Source organism: Trichechus manatus, unplaced genomic scaffold (genome assembly GCF_000243295.1).
Source record: "Trichechus manatus latirostris isolate Lorelei unplaced genomic scaffold, TriManLat1.0 scaffold00102, whole genome shotgun sequence".
Taxonomy (NCBI): Eukaryota; Metazoa; Chordata; class Mammalia; order Sirenia; family Trichechidae; genus Trichechus; species Trichechus manatus.
In genome coordinates this window covers 5,376,988-5,391,866 of record NW_004444038.1, presented here as the reverse complement: position 1 = coordinate 5,391,866, position 14,879 = coordinate 5,376,988, and the positions used below count along the sequence as shown (strand labels likewise).

Genomic DNA, 14,879 nt, shown 5'->3' with positions numbered 1-14,879 from the left:
GTGTACTGACTGTTTAATGAGAAACTATTTGTTCTGTAAACCTTCACCTGAAGTACAATTAAAAAAAAAAAAGAATTTTGCTGAATAGGAAAAAAAAAAAAAAAGATTTACAGCCTTGGAAACCCTATGGAGCAGTTCTATTCTGTCCCATAAGGTCGCTATGAGTTGGAATCAACTTATATTTGACATAAACTTGCTGCAAAATACACCTTTTTTCCTGAGGGAAAATGGGTAGAAGTCAAATAAAATTGAGCCCTTTCAAATTTGCTTTTTGTACCTTTGCATATTTAAAAAACACGTATAATTAATATTTGTGCGCTGAAAGCTTCTACAAAGGTTTTATAGCAGTTGATTCCTCCAAGTAGTTTATGCATTCCACCTAAAATAGTATTTATATTATTAATTTGCCTGCACTATCTATTGTGACTGGAAAGACGTACAATTCTATGTGAATTCTCAATTAGCTGAATTTCCAATAAGGAGTTTTCATAAAATGCACATTAAATATTTAAATCAAATGAGGAATGAGTTCCATTTGAGTTTAGTTTGGTACTTACCTTGATTTTTATATATGTTTTAACTTAATCATTTAACGTATATATATATATATATATACACAATTTTATTTAAAATAAATTTTGATGTATGTTGCATGAAGCAATTACACCCTCAAGTCATAATTGACTTAAATTGAGTATTTAAGTTAGCTTCTAAGTTCAGCAAGGATGGTTCATTTCAGCTGTTTTGGTTTTAGTTTGGTTCACTATTATATAGTTATGTAATAATAATCATGAAAAAGTTCACTTTGCATTTCAGGATTTTTTCAATTCTCAATCATTTTAGAATTCATAACCTGACATCTCAGGTACAAACATTCACACACACAGCCGAAATACACAGCACACACACATACACACACAGGTATGTCTGAGTCTTGATCCTTGTTATCAGAGGCAAGTATGTTATTTTAACAGATAAATTTTTTAAGAATCATCATCACCAGAAGATCATTAACACAGCCATGAAGAAGAAATCGATTTTTCATTTCCTGCTTTGGTTTATATTTGATTTCTCTCTATAGTGTGCCTATTTAGAAGGTGGTAGGAACTGAAGGTGGGTTTCACTGTAGTTCCCATACTTCATCAGTGCTTCTCTGCCCTCTTGTGGTACCAGGTAAGAGCTCCACTTCTGTTAATTATACCCTTACCTCCAATTAAACACTTCTTCCTCTCACAGAACTGCAGTTCAAAATACTTTATGAAGCAACTGGATACATCATTAAGAGTTGTCTTGGCATGTCCAAAGGCTTCTAAAATGCACATGACCTGTAACAGAAGAGAAAAAAAATTATTGACCCACTCTTTTTTTTTTTTTTTAAATGAAATTGGGAAACAATTGTCAGCAAAGATGCAGGGAATATTCCATTCTCTAAAAGGGCTATACGAAACTCAAACCAAACCCTTTGCCGTCGAGTCGATTCTGACTCATAGCAACCCTATAGGACAGAGTAGAACAGTCCCATAGGGTTTTCTAAGGAGTAGCTGGTGGATTCGAACTGCCAACATTTTGGTTAGCAGCTGAGCTCTTAACCACTTTTCCACCTGGGCTCCTAAAAGGGCTATGCTATTGATAGAATATCATATTGAATTTTTAATCTTACTCTTTCCTCAACTGTGAACTACGAACAGCCTACGTCTCATATTTTGGCTAATGTTAATAAAATAGTGATATACAGAGGACTTCACTTCAGTGTATCTCCAGTGTATGTAAATGATGAAGATCGTTGTATTAACAACAAAACCCAACTGAATAAATGTTATTTGAGCTTTGAAACTTCAATACAAGTGCTTTTGCTGTTTTAGAGGGACGGCACTAAGAGTTACTTCATGCAACAGTCAACACTTCTAATAATTCACTGTAACATTGGCTTAAACCTGCTTCTTAAACATTTATTTACATTCTATACAAACTCTTAGATCCACAGTCTCTTCTTAACCCTCACTCTACCCTGTTATTTGTCTCACGCCAATATTTCCCTCCCACAAAAAGAAGAACAAAAATTCTAGTTGAAGTTGTTTTATCCCAGTGTTTCTTCTTGCAGCCTGATCTGTTTCAGGCTTGGAAAATACCGCTAACTCCTCAGATCAACCCTTGCATCTGAAATTATTTCCTAGCATGTTTCTTTTCCCTTGACTATCTTAAAAAACAACATTTCTTCTCCATCAATTTGTTGCTCCTGTGATAACGATGACGAGTAGGCAGTTCTCCAGTAAGTGTGCAAATGTGGATCAAGGAATGTTTTCTGTCTTTCAAGACACTCGTAAGTTAAATGCAGTTTCTGCGTCAGCCACAAGAAGGAGCACAATAATACCTTTTTCCCACACTAGGATTTTACTTCTTTCTTATAATTTCTGGTGAGAGTATTTTTTGGGATTTTTTTTTTAAATTCAAAAAAAAAAAAAAAATTGATCCTACTTTTGAATTTTCTGGACACTTGCACATTAAGGCATTCAATTCACACAGAAGTATTTTAGATTGTGCAAACACTATAAAACAAGACTGATGAAAACTACAAATCAAAGCTGCTAAAAGTTGTAATAATAGTCAAATATGTTAAAACATTCATTTCTGAAGGTTGAAATTTGGGGAGAAATATATATTAAATCTTTACAAAAGTCTTATGAGTTAGATTTCTTTAAAATAACCTATTTTAAAAAGTGTTAAAGTGAATTGACGGCAGTGATAAGAATATTTTCTGAAAAATAATTTGAAATAGTATTTATGAAGCTCTTATTTTTGCTTCTTTTCCGACAGTTTAATATTAAATGGATAGTGATAGCTATTTCTCTATATATTAGTGTAATGATAACAAATTTTAATCATGTATAATATTACATTAATCAATTGTTTAAAAATACATAACACTGATTACTATATATTTTAAAAATATCTTTGCTTCTACTTATTTTGTTGCTGTAGCTGACGACAGTGATTTTTCTTATTATAGAAAAAAGGACATAAAAGATAATTAATGACATGTACCTGAAATACCAAGAACAGGATAACAGATAAAAGCACGTGCTTTACAGTGAGAGGTAGCTGGTTCTGCATCCAGGCTCTGCTAATGACAAGTTACATAACTTTGAACAAGTGTCTTAAGTTCCCCAAACGGTATTTTCCTCTATTCTAACAGGAATAACTCCTTCTGTGGTTGCCATTTTCAGGTGTACAAACCACTCAGTTGGTGCCTCGCACATATAGAAAGCATTCAGTGAATAACAATAACTTTTTCTTATTATTGTGAATAATAAGAGAAGACATTTATAACGTGCTTACTATGTGTCAGGCATCATTCTAAAGAATATGTGTGTGTGTGTGTGAATAAATATACGTGTATGTGTATTTTTTTCTTCTAATGCTCTCAACCAATGTCTCTATTTTACAGAGAAGTAGAGATATACAGACAGATTAAACAACTTTCCCAAGGCCGAGAGCCTCTAACTGGTGGAAATGGGATTCGAAGCCAGGCACTCTAGCTGCTTAATGGCTATATATGACTTTTCCTGCCAGAATAACTATAAAGGCATATAAGGCATAAAGGTAATGTAAAGCTGAAACGGTTAGCAAAATACAAATTCCCAAATGGCTGTCTTTCCTTTTGCACTGCCAGTCTGGTAAGTCAAGATTAAAATATTAGTTGAATTCTGAAATAACCAAGGGGGTTTTCATCTAAATGGACCAGCAGGTAGCACTACACAAGTGTGTTAAGGGAAATGCTGAAAAAGATAAAACTCAGATTATGCCACCTCTCACCTTGACTTTGAAACAAAGTAACAAGAACGTTGTAAAGCAATAAAATGTTAAATATAAATATACTGTCGTTGTTGTTAGGTGCCGGGGAGTCAATTCTGACTTATACAGACCCTACAGAACACAGCAGAACTTCCCCATAGAATTTCCAAGGCTGTAATCTTTATGGGGAGCCCTGGTGGCACAGTGGTTAAGAGCTATGGCTGCTAACCAAAAGGTAAGCAGTTCAAACCTTTATGGGAACAGACTGCCACATCTTTCTCAGCGGAGCTCGTGGGCTTTGAACCACAGACCATTAGGTTAGCAGCTGAGCCCTTAACCATTGTGCCACCAGAGCTCCTATGGTATTATAGACCAAAACCAAACCCCACTGCCATCAGGTTGACTCCAAAACCTGATAGGACAGAGAAGAACTGTTCCATAATGTTTCCAACGCTGTAATCTTTACGGAAGCAGGCTGCCACATCCTTCTCCCTCAGAGCTGCTAATGGGTTAAAATGGCCAAGTTTGTGGTTAGCAGCCAAGCTGCTTGACTACTGCACCACCAGGGCTCCTTAAATGTAGGTGAAGGAAATTCATACATGCATCCTCAATACTTACTCAAAATTTTATTGGCATAATTTTGTCTATATATATATATATATATTTTTTTTTTTTAGGTAAAATTTCAGTAGTTATGCCACTGAAAGTTATGCACTCTTATCAAGGTCGTAGTTAATCTACACGTTTATTTAAGTAGTTTGAAAAGAACTAAATGTTTCTTAAAGGTGAAACTCATCTGATTCAGAAGTAGTGAGAAATTCCAGTCAGTTTCTTTCAAAAACATGACTTTTCTGTTCCAATAAATCTATGATCAAGGAAAAAATTCCCTGCTTCCAAAGTTTGAAATTCAAATATAGGATTACAAACAATAGCCTTCTTTACTGATCTAAGTAAGCTGTCCTGAAACTGTAAAACCTACCTACTGCCATTGAGTCTATTCCAACTCACAGCGACTCTGTAGGACAGAGTAGAACTGTCCCATAGGGTTTCCGAGGCTGTAAATCTACATGAAAGCCAACTGCCGTGTCTTTAAATCCCGCGGAGCAGCTGGAGTAACAAAATCTATGGTAACAGAATTCAAATCTATCAACGGGATTTTATAAAGCATACTCTGAAGCACACTTGAAAGTCAGAATATAAATCCATGTAGACTTTGTACGAACTATTAGATAAAAATTTTAGAACTATTAGATAAAACTATCACCACTAGAGTTCCTTAAAAATATATGTATCACCTGCATATAATTACTCCAAATCACCTCTGGACCTCTGGACTCTTCCTTTTTCCAGCCACCAACTAAACCTCCTTCTCTTCCTCCACAGTCTCCCATTTATTTCATGGAGAGAACGGCTTACTATGATGGTGGGAAACTTAAAGATGATCAGCTCCCCAAAACTCTTCATTTTGGTCTTTTGCTCCCCACACTCCACTGAGATCATAATTTTTAATCTTGATAAAGACACTATTCATGAAAACGACAAGGAAGATTTTTCTCTACTCCTCAGGCTTTGAACAATTCGACACTGAAGACTATCTCAGTATGTCCTCACTTGTGTTTCTCAATCATTCCTTCATACATTTCAGTAACTGCTGATCAGTACAATCCCTTAATGACTGTTACCATATACAGGAATCTGGGGCAAAGTGGTCTACTTTAGATTAAATTAGCATTTCCCAGTGGAGTACACCATATGCGTGTTTATTGTCTCCTGGCCCCCAGCCTTCTGTTCATCTTTGCCCATGTGATAACTCAAATGATGTCTCACAATCATATATGGCCAAACCATCATTCTAATTCAGTCCACCTCCTTATTTTCTTTCAGGGTCAGCTAATGAAAATTCATTCCATTTTATCTTGCTCCAAACTTCAACCCTTTTACTAAACAACTCCATATATCAAGTATGCTCTTTTGGACTCATTTCCCTGATCAGATTTTTCTTTCATCCAGAAGTACTGGCCCATCTGTTCAATGTACTTAATTACACTGAACCCTTGAATTGTCATAAAGATTTACAGTCAATTTATAAATGTATTTGATGGTTGCATTTAATTCTTTATATATACTGGAACACTGTGCAAAAACTGTCTGGAGAATTTTCATGAACATCTTGGACACTGAATGATATTTATGTGGATGATAATTTAAAGGGAAACAAAAAAGCATAATTGACAAGAAGCTCAAGCCTTGGTATGTTACTTCATGAGACTACAGATTATTGTTTATGAAATCTAATAATTTGTTATGAGAAACAAAAAAGCAAAAGGTGAATCAGAAATAGTATTACTTGAGATTTGCATTGCATATGATAGTATTGACTCCCAGGTGCTAACTGATGTAGAAGTTGTATCTCTCTTATCCAAAGAAATACCACTTAGAATGCCTTCACTTAAACTGAAATGCAAAGCTAATTTATATAAAGTCATCTAGAATCCATTTTAGAAATCATACAACCTGTGAGCAGGTCCCATGGTGTAATGGTTAGCACTCTGGACTTTGAATCCAGCGATCTGAGTTCACTAGAACTTTAGACATTCCAGTGGCACAGTGGTTAAAAGCTATAGCTGCTAACCAAAAGGTCAGCAGTTTGAATCCACCAGCAGCTCCTTGGAAACTCTACGGAGCAGTTCTACTCTGTCCTATAGGGTTGCTATGAGTCAGAATTGACTCAACGATGGGTTTGTTTGGTTTTTGTTTTTTGGTGCTCTTTCAAATGATCATTTTAATAAATGATTGTCTTTGCAATTAGAAGGCAGACTATAGTTCCTCGCCATTACAACTGAGTTCAAAAATCCTGCTATATCTATTAATTAACTTGAGTCTATTTTATAACTATTGTTGTATAAATGTATATATATATGTGTGTGTGTGTCAATAAAAATGATACAGTGTATATGCTCATTATTTTCTTTAATGTTAATACAGGGTGTTGATTTATTTTTACCAAAGCTTATAGTCTTCTTATGTGTGTTAGGAACTGAAAATAATTTTAGATATACAACTGTTTCTTGGCCTGAGTAAATAATAATTACATTTTTTTGACAAATATGTCTTATCTATGCCTTACCACTGTCCACCAAAAAATCATGATTATTAAAAATAAAAAGAGCAAGAAAATGAGAAAATTTCTACTATCTAACTAAAAGCAGCTGAAATATATACAAGAAAACGACAGTGTTGGTGTTATAACAAGAAAATGATAATGCTGGTGTACAGTCTTGAGCATACACACACGTGATAAAATTTACAGGATCCTGATTACACATAAATGTTTATCTACATTAAGTTCATTAGATAACACTAAAAGTTAATTTAGGCAACTCATTTGGATAATTAAATGTTTCTTAGGTGTGTTAAGGAAACCCCGGTGGCGTAGTGGTTAAGAGCTATGGCTGTTAACCAAAAGGTTGGCAGTTCGAATCCACCAAGCATTCCTTGGAAGCCCTATGGGGCAGTTCTACCCTGTCCTATAGGGCTGCTATGAGCCGAGGTGTGTTAAATACTTTTAAATGTTTTATTCACATATCCTTTCATTCACTTTATATGAACTGATTTCCTAGCATGTGGCAGACACTAAGAAACTGAAACAGTATCTCTGAATCAAGAGATACTTGTTAAATGAATGAATGAATAAATGAAAGAGGAAGCACAACCAGTTAGGGAGGGATACATATTAGGAGTTGCTTCACCACAGAATAAGACAACAGGGAAATAATTTTATAAGGCTAGAGAAAATAATACTACTGCAGTAAGGAACATTGGATCATGCTGAGGAGTTTGGACTTGATCCAAAGGGAACAGTGAGTAATTCAAGGGTTTTAAACAAGGGAGTTATGATACAGGGCATTAATAGTTCACCGAAATCAATTTCTCCATTCTTCCATTTAATAGTTAAGCTGAGCACATGGCTGCCTAGTTGGAGACCATACTTCCCAGCGCCTTAGCTATGTGACAAAGTTCAAGCCTACAACTGTGAGCAGAAGTGATGCATACAATTTCTAAGTGATCTCCAATTTACAAGATAAGTCCTTTCCTTGGACTAGTGTTTCTTTTCCCTTCCTGTGAACAGCGTGCAGAAGCCTGTGACCCAGGCATGTGAAGACAGTGCCCTAGGGAATGACAGAGCCAAACTTGTTGCTGTCAAGTCAATTCCAACTCATAGCGACCCTTTAGGAGGACAGAGTAGAACTGCCCCATAGGGTTGCCAAGGAGTGCCCCGTAGATTCAAACTGCTGACCTTTTGGTTAGCAGCCATGGCTCTTAACCACGACGCCACCAGGGTTTCCAAATGACAGAGTAGTCGGGTGGAAATGGAAAGGATCCTGGGTCCTGAATGACCCGGTGGAGCTGAGCTGCCCTGTCAGTCAAGACCAGCCAGAAGTCCACGTATTAAAAGATGGTCAAGAATGGAGGAAGAAAGAAACACATTAGGAGATGCTGGAAGATATCCTGATGCCAGAAGATGGTGGTCTCAACAACAGTGATGAGTGGGTGAAAACTGGGTGGACTGACGTGCTGGGCTTGACAGGATATTGTGATTGTGTTGGAGACAGAGTAAGAGTCAGGAGTCAGAGTGATTTCCAAGGGGCTGGCTTGAGGAAAAGAGGAAAAATGATGGTGCAATTTATCGTGCTGAGTAACAAGGGAGGAGGGTGTTGCCAAGAGGAGAGATGATGAAGTAAAGTCTGACAGATGTTTGAAGCAAGCACATTGTGAGATAGCCAGGTGGGCGGTTAAGGCATCTTAAGAAAGGGAGGATTGAGATTGGCACAGAGATGGAAGTGAATCCACGAGGCCACTGAGCACAAAGAAGGACAGAGCATTTGAGTTCCCCAGTCCTCTGACATACCCACTGCGGTCGAGTTGATTCCAACTCATTGCGACCCCATAGGGTTTCCAAGGCTGTAAATCTCTACGGAAGCAGGCTACCACATCTTTCTCTTGCAGAGCTGCTGGTAGTTTCGAACCAACAAACTTTCAGTTAACAGGTGCTTTAATCACTGCACCACCAGGGCTCTGTCCTCTAACATAACATGGCACATACATAGTGTCTCATTTCATTTAATGCTTAGGACAATCACCATGAACTTCAATTATTGTGCAGTGATTTCCTAAGGAAATACTGAAATGTGCAGGGTGAAATCTATAAGAAAATACCCCAGAACAACAGACTTCTGAATTGGGATCATCTTTTGTTTGTTTGTTATCAAGTCTTTTGCTGTCTGGTTTGCTATTGGTGGGTGTTCCTTCTTGCTCAATTGCGGGAGGCTCATCACTTCCCTTTAGTTTCTTCCTCCAATCAGCTGTGGTCTGAAAACCTGTTAACAGAACTTCCTCGAACTGTGTAAAAACAAGATTATCCATCGATGGACAAGCACCTATGGGCGTCTCCTTGAATGAAACTTGTCTAAGTTTTATTGTATGAAATTTCTGGTCATTATCTTAGCTGTTAACAGGCCTTCTTGCTTCTTTCCCGATATCTGGTTATATTTCTGGTAGATTAAGGAGCAGAGAAAGGTGTCTTCAAAAAAATCAAGTGTTACTCACTATAATTTACAGTCAGTTTGGGGACTGAAGGTTTTATTACCTGCCCATCAATGTCATTAAGGACTGTCAATTATTTTAAATACATTGAAACCATATTATCAGCTCTTAATAAACCCCCATAAACATTGGTTATCAAGTCCAATCTCCCCAAAATGTGCCAAGAGTCCATGTGAACAACAGCAATCTCTAACTATATTACATTTTTCTGACCCAACTATTCAGAGCAAATATACAGTCTAGTTAGTGATTCTACCCCCCCCCCCCCATAACCATCAAAGATTGTTTCTTTCTGTGTGTAAACCTTTTCTTCAGTTTTATCCTGGTCTCATACAGTACTTGTCCTTTTGAGACTGACTTTTTTCACTTAGCATAATGCCCTCCAGATTCATCCACGCTGTGACATGTTTCGTGGATTCATCTTTGTTCTTCAACACTGCATAGCATTCCATTGCGTGTATGTACCATAACTTGTCTATTCAGAGCAAATACAAGAAGACAGTATGTTCAAAATAACTTTTAAGTATATAAAAGAAAATACAAGTTCACTTGAACAACAGTCATTTCTACCCGGCCTCAACCCCTTTTTTATCACAGTTTGTGGCTACTATGATGTGCCTCTCTATTTATAAATTGTATTTTTCTTGACACAACATTTTCATTCACATATTTGCCAACCCAAACGAGAAACTTACGTGTTTAAATTTGGAATCCAATACACCCCTGCCGGATCCAGATCTACAGGTTAGGTGTCTCATTATTTGTTTGCTGGCTTCAGACTTCCCAGATCCTCTCTCGCCACTAACAGGAAACAGATGGGAAAACACAAGTTTACTGGTTGGAGGAAGTAATAAAATAGGAAATTACCAGCAATAATTCCCAGACACAGAGATGAGGAAGGAATGGCATTACAACAACTATAAATGAGTTTATGGGGTAATTTCACTGTTACATTTGGTACGTTCATCCAAAACAAATTCACTAAACATGTATGTACTACATCATGAGCTATTCGGTGTTTTAGAACTTGGGGCTACAAATGAATATGATTCACTTTCTGCCATAAAATATCTCACAGCTTAGAACTACAGAACGTGGATGAATCATAGCAGGATGATGTCGGACTGAAAAAGAACGACAGCGACTTGTCCTCAGCTTCTTGAAGGTGAGTGAGTGAAGTGGCCCAACACGTGACGACATTGTTCAGTGAAGTGCAGGGGTGTGGGAGCCGAATGGCCCTGACCTTGGGACAGTTGTTAAATCTGCCTGAGCTTTCCTTCTCTGACCTTTAAAATGGACCTAAGGTGCGAAGCTACTAACACTCATTCAGTGCTGCTGTCAGATGTGACCAGGTGAGTGAAGAGTCTGGCACTTAGCAAAAAAAAAACAAAAAAAAAAACAAAAACTCGTTGCTGTGGAGTCGATTCTGACTCACAGCGACCCTACAGGACAGAGGAGAACTGCCCCATAGGGTTTCCAAGGAGCAGCTGGTGGATTCCAACTGCCCACCTTTTGGTTAGCAGCGTTAGAGTTCTTAACCACAGCGCCACCAGGGCTCCGGTCTGGCACTTAGTAAATCCTAAACATGGATCCATTTGCCTTTTTCAGGTTACCTTCAATTCTGACATTCTATGATTTGCATTTAAACCAACAACAAGTGCTAACTAAAGTTGTTAGCTATAATGACAATAATTTTGACACATCCCAGACATACGTCATTCATTTATTTGATTTCTATAAATAAAAACTACTTTATAAACCCGGCACGACACAATGCAGGGTCAACATCAAATTCCAATACAATGATTACTATATCAAAGAGGTCTAATAAAAAGTAGAATTACTACTTCATCCAGACAGACAATTGATAAAAATAATCTATTCATCTGCTAGGAATGAAAGCAATAAACAGATAGACAGATAAACAGATAAGGAAATAAAGCCCTTTTACTGATATTTCCTTAGGTTTCTGTCCTTGGATCAACTTCTCTCATGAAAGGGAGCCCTGGTGGTGCAGTGGTTAAAAGCTCAGCTGCTAACCAAAAGGTCAGCAGTTCAAATCCACCAGCCTCTCCTTGGAAACCTATGGGGCAGTTCTACTCTGTCCTTTAGGGTCCCTATGAGTCAGAATTGACTTGATGGCAACAGGTTTTTTTTTAATATATAAGAAAAGAACTAATTACTATTTGAATAAATAATTATTCAAGCCCCAAGGTGTTAATGAGTACTTCTATTTTCCTCATTTCTGCTGACCGCAAACATTTAACTACTTATCATAAACAACTGCAGTGGCCACAGAAGGACGGGTCAGGATGAACTGCACAAGATAAGCAGCTCCTTTTCTGAGTTCAAGGACCTTTAATTTTAACCTTCCAATTTCAGAACATTCTAATTTCACAGCAGATGTTTAATTTCTACAATTATGTTCATTTTATAAAAAGTTCTGTTACCCAGCAAAGTAATTTAGTCATTTATGAATCTCATTTTTATAGAGATTTTATAGAGTCAACTGTTTTTATAGAGATTTTGCATATTTTAACACAGGGATATCTCTTCAAGACACCATTTTCCTTCTTTAAAATCGCTCATTTGTTCAGATGAAATTAACTGAGGGTCTACTACGCGCTAGAGTCTCTGTTAAGATTCAGGGTTAAAGAGGTAAAAAGATTGCTCCCTCAAGGAGTCTTCCATCTACTGGGGATTCTGTCAAGTAAACACTAATAGCATTATAATTACAGATTAAATACATAATTAATGTGTAATTATAATGGAGGGGCCACAGTGAGCAGTAGCCGTCCAGGTAAAGGAGCAGCTCCATCCTTGGAAGGAGCCAGGGAAGGCTTCTGGAGGAGGTGAGAGTTAAGTTGATTCTTAGAGATGGGGTAGCATTTATCCAGCATTAAACTTCCAGCAAATATTTACAGAGAACCTACTAAGCAACCCGTAATAGGTGGCGCAGATATAGCAGTGAGTAAGCCAAACATGGCCACTGCAAATATGAAGGCAGAGGTGTGGGAGAGTGTGGGGCCAATCTGGCGTTACAGGAATCACTCTCCTCTCTCTATCATTGCACTCACAACATCACTAGACATAGGGTTAGAAGAAATGATCAACTCCCTTAGTTAGCTAAAGTCACATTCATTTTAACCATCTCATAAAACCTTAAAATGGCCACATTTCATTTAAACATCGAGTAAAATGAAACGAAATTTAAAAAAAGAAAAGAAAAATGGGGTAGGATATGCTTGACTCCAATGTTGTGTTGTTAGGTGCCATCGAGTCGGTTCTGACTCATCACGACCCCGTGTACAACAGAACAAAACACTGTCCGGTCCTGCGCCATGCTCACAATCGTTGTTATGCTTAAGCCAATTGTTGCAGCCACTGTGTCAGTCTATCTCATTGAGGGTCTTCTTTTTTGTTAATGCTCTACTTTACCAAGCATGATGTCCTCCTCCAGGGACTGATCCCTCCTGACAACATGTCCAAAGTATGTGAGACGTAGTCTTGCCATCCTTGCTTCCAAGGAGCGTTCGGCTGTACTTCTTCCAAGACAGATTCATAGGACTACCATATTAAAATTAAAAATTCTAGTTCAACTTGTACAAGAAACATTCCTTATCTGAAAATATGGATCTATTATTCAAATTAGACATCAGTGATGGACTTTGGACTGTGCCATCATGGACCCGTAAGAATTCTGTAACATATTTGAACAGCTCTGTCTAGTAAATCTGTACTTGACAGAGGCAGACTCTACATTGCTAATGTCATAAACTAATGTGTTTGGTAGTATAACTTTAGATTTTCTCAGCCATACAGTTAGGGTGATGGATATTTGTCACACATTTTCAAACAATTATTATAACATTCTATCAAGGAGACTTGGTGGCACAGTAGTTAAGAGCTCGGCTGCTAACCAATTGGTTGGCAGTTCGAATCCACCAACCTCTCCTTGGAAACCCTATGGGGCAGTTCTACTCTGTCCTACGGGGTCACTATGAGTCAATGGCAACGGGTTTGGTTATTTTGGTTTTTTGGTACCAAGGCTTTCAGGAAATTTAAAAGTAGAATAGATGACGGTGGATTCCAAACTCTCAGTTACGGCCTAGGAAATAATCTGAAAATTATTAAAAACTATTCTGGATATGAAATTTAGTGTGTTACTGGGGCCTAAAATTTCCAACACAATGCAAGAAATTATCTGGGGAATTTTGGAAATAGAATTTTAGAAAATTTCTGGCCTGGTACAAACTTACAGGACATTCATACCAGAAATACTAGTTGTTTGATCACCAAATCTTAAATTATCTTCTGCAAATCCTAGTTCTAGGACACAATAGATGCTCAATAAGTGCTCCTTAAACAATTTATTTAGTTGAGTTTTAAATTTACTGGTCTTAATGTACAGGTAGTCCTCGACTTACGACGTATTTGAGTTACGACGAATCGTGCTTATGACCATCAGTGCATCTGGAACATTTGATCTTCCTGGGAGGAAGTTATGGGAAATTGCATGCAGCGGATATGGAAAAAATTGCTGAGTTATGTGAACACGTTCCAAGCATTAGATCGGGATAACATGATGGAAGAGATCAGTGGAAAAATTGCCCATATGGCAAGAACGCTGAATTTAGATCTTGATATCACCAATGTGGAGCAGCTCACAGATCACGAAGAAGGTAAATTGATAGATCAGGAACTAATGGATTTTGAAGAGGAAAGAAATGCTGAAGAAGAAAGAAATAATAAGGAACAGGAAGAACAGAAGTAAAAAAATTATAGTGAAAGGATTAGCTGAAGCTTTTTCTAAACTAAATCAGGGGCTTCAGTTGCTTGAAAGAAAAATAGACCCAAATGCTGATTGCTTTGCTAAAGTCAATAGTCAGATTCAGGCAGCAGTGAGATGTTACCATGAAATACATGCAGAATAAAAGAAAAGAAGCATTACAGACAAATCTCACTAATTTTCAGACTAGAAACGACATCCCATTGCTAGGGATAATCCAGATGATCCAGAATCTTCCACAAGCAGAGTTATTACCACAACTGACAAAATGCCAACGTTGTCCAACTCTTCTTGATTGTCAGAATTAACTTTTATGATTTGGGTACTTTTATTTAAAATTTTTACTTATTGTACTTCAGGTGAAGACTTACAGAACAAATAGTTTCTCATGAAACAGAAGTACACGTTATTTTATGACATGGTTAACAACCCTACAACATATCAACCCTCTAACTTCTCAACCTCTTTTTTTTTTTTTTTGGTGAAAATACACATAGCCAAAGATACACTATTTCGAAAATTTCTACATGCACAGTTCAGTGACATTGACTATGCTCTTTGAATTGTGCTGTTATTCTCACTTAAGATAAAGGCTTACACAACAAAAATAGTTTCTCATTTAACAGTTACTACAAATGTTGCCCTATGACAATGGTTAACAATCTCACAACACATCAACAATATCCTTACACTA

General features: G+C 37.2%; 1 protein-coding gene across 1 annotated transcript in view; it reads right to left on the bottom strand.

Annotated features, from left to right (window-relative positions):
- MYO16 (myosin XVI) overlaps nucleotides 1-14,879 on the bottom strand; it is a 637,778-nt gene that overhangs the window by 384,176 nt on the left and 238,723 nt on the right. The window contains exons 14-15 of the mRNA XM_004382940.2: nucleotides 10,092-10,197; nucleotides 1,208-1,325 (exon numbers count right to left, since the gene is read on the bottom strand). Of these exons, the coding sequence (XP_004382997.2) occupies nucleotides 1,208-1,325; nucleotides 10,092-10,197 (224 nt within the window). The remainder of the gene's footprint in view (nucleotides 1-1,207; nucleotides 1,326-10,091; nucleotides 10,198-14,879) is intronic.